Raw genomic sequence first — 3,925 nt, 5'->3', positions numbered from 1 at the left:
ACCGCCGAGGGACTCCTCTGGACGGGGCTTCTCCGGGCTCCTTGGCGGCGAACCTTAAGTCCATCCGCTTCTTGTCTTTGTCTGGGTTCGTGAGCCGGTGGGTCGGTGTCGCAAGCGGGCTGTCTCGGAGCGGGCCGCGGCCTGGAGCCGGTCCCAAGGGCGTTTCTCTGTGCGCGCGGCTCCGGTGCCTGCTGGCCTTCCTGCCGGTGGCCGTCCTGGAGTCGGAGCCGCAGTTCTGGTCTGTCCCTGCCGCTTGGGTGGTGGACACGCACCTTGCTTTGCTGCCGTGGTGGCGTCTGAAGTTTCCCGGGCGTCTGACAGCTCGTCTCAGGATTCGGGGCATGCTATGGCCCCGCTGGGGGCAGGAGGAGTTCACAGTCTCTGCTTCCTCACTCACCCTCTGCCCTGCGGGGCCCTTCCGTTCCATCTTCTGTGCCTGGCAGTGGGGGCACACCCCCAGGGCAGATTCAGGCAGAGAGGGATTAGCCCAGGGTCCTGGGAGACCCTGCCAGCTTCCCAGATGGCAGTGAGGCTCCAGACTTCTGCAGGAACCCAGAATCCTGCTCGCACCCTCCCAGGTGGCAGGACCGGGGGACTTTGTACCCAGGCCCCATTTCTCCTAGCAGCTCCATAGGAGAGGTGCTGCCTTTAGCCCATTTCACAGATGAGAAAGCTGAGGCACAAAGAAGTGAAGTGACTAGGATGTGCTGCAGCTGGGACGATAACCTGGGCAGCGTGGTCTGCATGTGTAACAAGAGGCCAGAGCAGGGCAGGCTTCTTCCTGGGGACAGCACCTCTGGACAGGGGCCTGGCCTGACCAGAGGAGGCTCCCAAGGAGGCCTGAGGGCCAGGGCATGGCTGGCCAGGGATGGTGGAGGCTGCTTGCTGGCGGCCTGGCTCCAGGGCGTACAGCGTGGGGCTCCCGAGGAGACAGGGAGGCTGGGTGCCGCCCCAGCAGCTCATCAGCTCTGTGCTCGCCCAGATGCAGGGCAGCGTGCCAGCCGCTCTCCAGGTGCTGTTGTTCCTGGGGCCTCATTTGCACTCTGAGGCTAGAGCGGGGACCTTCCCAGGATCAACGGGCAGTACCCGCGTCTTCCTGGGGCAGGGGGCAGGGAGCAAAGGGAGAGCCCTGGAGCCCAGAACCGAGAGCCAGCTCTGGACCACAGGCCCCTAGCCGTGGTCAGTGCACTCCGGGTTCTCAGCACAGGGGCTGGGACTGCCTGGCTCCCTGGGGCCCAGCTGGTGGGTGGGGTCTAGACAGACCTGCTGGCGCAGGCTTGATGTTTAACCAGCCCCAGCCCTGGGTCCAGCGCGCTGATACTGGCGCCTGCTGACCCAGGCTGTGCAGGAGGCGGGAGCCCTGGGAGGGGAGCCCCAGCCTGCTTGCCCACCTGCTGTTGAAGCTGCTGGAACTTCCTCCAAGGGATACCTACAGCCAGAGGCTGCAAGTATTGTTACCAAGGAAACCAACTCAGGCCAGCTGAAGTCTGGAGGACAGGCTGGGATGACACGCTCCCGCGGGGTAGGGGGAGGGTGCTGGGCCAAGGGGACCAGTCCTGGTTGTCCAAGATACCCCCACGCCCACCTCCCCAGACATGATTGACAGTCCTTTGGGTCTCTCCGTGGCTCCCCAGGCTCTGCTGTCGAGTGACTGGGGCCAGTGTCCCAGGCCTTGAGACTCCCCAGCGTGGAGGTGCCTCACCTTCTGCATCCAGAGAGGAGGCTGAGGCTCGAAGGCCACCGCCCTCCAGTCCCCAGCATCAGGGTGGGAGCCACGGTTGTGTGTGCAGGACACTGAGGTCTGGGCCCCAAATTAGAAGCAGCCTCCCTGCTGGAGTCCCAGGGCCCGCCTGGTTTCTATTTGCAAAGCCAGTGAAGCCAGCAGACCCCATCCCAGGTTTCCCCACCCCAGCAACCCCTCTCTGTGCCGGGACGGGCTAGAAGGTAGACATGGGGGGAGCGACTGGATCTGGGCCGTCTCCCAGCCGGGCTTTCTAGGGCTGTAGGATGTCGTGATGGGCTTTGAGTGGCAGCCCTGAGGGGATGAGAGATTCCAGGGCCCCACCCTCTGGGGCTCGAAGGCTGGATGAGGGGCTTGCTCTGGGTCAGCTTGAGGCCAGAAGCAGGGCTTGGAGGGCTGCCCGGTCCTGCCCGGGAGAGCTCTGTGCTCTCAGGAGGACAGGGCAGTTTTCGTGCACACAGCTGGCCTGGGCCTGGGCAGTGGACTCTGGGGAGTGGGTGGGGCGAGGGAGTTCCCATAAGTGTCAGGACTGTTTGTCTTCCTGGTTCTGATCCCTGATGCGGGGGAGGCAGGGCCTGCCCAGAACAATGGCCGGAGCCGGCTTGGCCAGCTCTGGGGTGGGGGCGGGGTGGCCAAGACAGCACCACTTCTGGGCAGGGGCTGAGTCAGGCCCCCTGAGATGCTTTTCTTCCTCTGCTTCCTTCCCAGATACAGCCGCCTGTCCTGGGAGCCTGGACTGTGCCCTGAAGAGGCGGGCACGGTGCCCCCCAGGTGCACATGTCTGTGGGCCCTGCCTCCAGCCCTTTCAGGAGGATCGGCAGGGGCTCTGTGTGCCCAGGATGCGCCAGCCTCTGGGTACGGCCTCTCCCCTCCCCCCAACCTGGTACATCCGCTCTCTTCCTTAGCACTCGGCTCGGGTGTCCTGTACTTTGTGGGATGCCAGGACTCGCCAGTCTCCCTCCAAGTGGCCTGGTGACCCTTTCCGGATGGCACCATGAGGAGTTGGGTAGTGGGCTGGGGCCTGGGGCAGTCACCCTTCCCAGGGCCACCGGTACCCAGCATGAAGTGCCAGGGTGACCCCAGGAGAGACAAGGTCAGTTCCCCAGGCCTGAGTCTCCGCAGAGTCAGGCTCCCACCTCTCCACCCCGCGAGCTGCCTCTGCTCTTTGCCCAGCACCTCTTCTCTCTCCATCACTCACTCGTCCTGTCTGCTTGAATGCCCTGGTGCTGCCCTGACCCAGCGTCTGTTGGGATGGTGCCAGCCAGAGTGACTTCAGGTGTGATGGGGCATTACAGAGGGTATTGGGGCTGAAGTGTTGGATAGGGTGGGAGGGGCTTCCAGGAGGAACATGTCCCTGGCAACGAGTTGGGGGGTGGGCCCTGAAGGCATGTGGTCTGGGATGGGGAGGCCCATCCACAGCCCCTCCCTTCCTCCTGGTGACCAGGCAGGGGTGGGGGTTAGGACGGGGCTTCTCTGCGTCCCTTGGGAAGTCCTGCCCCCCTCGGCCGAGGAGGCCCACGCAGCCCGGGTGACACACTGTCCCTGTGTTCCTCCCACCACTTTGTGGGAGGCGGGTAGGGAGAGGGCCGGCACCCCTGTCCTGTGCTGGCCTCTGCGTGTTGCCCCCGCACTTGCTCCTTGCCTACTCGCCTGGGAATTGCCGCTCACACAGTTGCTTCAGCTGTCACCATGGCGACTAGGATGGCCAGGGCCTCGGGCTGGCACCTGGTCCTCTGGCTCCTGGGGCCTAAGAGGAGCCTGTAGGGAGGAGACCCAGGCCTGGGGACTGGCTGGTGGATGGGCCTTCCGGCTGTCTCTGGGAAGGCCACCTGTAGCTGGTGTTGCCAGGGAGGGCCCAGGGCCTCTCCAGCTGATGGCCCCTCGACCTCGCCAGGGGAGGGCTTGCACCAGCCCAGACTGGAAGAGGAGATCGACTTCCTGGCCCAGGAGCTAGCCCGGCAGGAGGCAGGGCGCCCCAGGCTCAAGGCCCCACCCCAGCTTGAGGCACAACAGCGGCCCCCAGAGGCGGGTGAGACCCTGACCCGTGCATCTGTCCGGCTCCCTACACCCTTGACCCCAGCCCGGTCTTGCTGTGCTAACTTGCCATCTCCCTGCAGCGGCCACCCTGGGGCTTTCAGAGCGAGGCCAGGGACTCGATCTGGGCCTCCCCTCCACGCGGGGAGC

The 3,925-nt window shown here is 65.0% G+C and overlaps 2 protein-coding genes across 2 annotated transcripts in view; both read left to right on the top strand.

Annotated features, from left to right (window-relative positions):
* The window catches only part of ENTPD2 (ectonucleoside triphosphate diphosphohydrolase 2), a 6,037-nt gene extending 4,361 nt beyond the window's left edge, over positions 1-1,676 (top strand). The window contains exon 4 of the mRNA XM_010837088.1: positions 1,594-1,676. Within this exon, the coding sequence (XP_010835390.1) occupies positions 1,594-1,676 (83 nt within the window). The remainder of the gene's footprint in view (positions 1-1,593) is intronic.
* Positions 70-3,925, top strand: part of NPDC1 (neural proliferation, differentiation and control, 1) — a 7,339-nt gene continuing 3,483 nt past the window's right edge. Inside the window, exons 1-3 of the mRNA XM_010837080.1 lie at positions 70-2,596; positions 3,636-3,770; positions 3,859-3,923. Coding sequence (XP_010835382.1) covers positions 2,299-2,596; positions 3,636-3,770; positions 3,859-3,923 — 498 coding nt within the window. The 5' untranslated portion in view covers positions 70-2,298. The remainder of the gene's footprint in view (positions 2,597-3,635; positions 3,771-3,858; positions 3,924-3,925) is intronic.

This window comes from Bison bison, unplaced genomic scaffold (assembly GCF_000754665.1).
Source record: "Bison bison bison isolate TAMUID 2011002044 unplaced genomic scaffold, Bison_UMD1.0 scf7180017845754, whole genome shotgun sequence".
NCBI lineage: Eukaryota > Metazoa > Chordata > Mammalia > Artiodactyla > Bovidae > Bison > Bison bison.
Note: the sequence above shows the minus strand (reverse complement) of the source record. Positions and strands in the feature narration are given on the sequence as shown.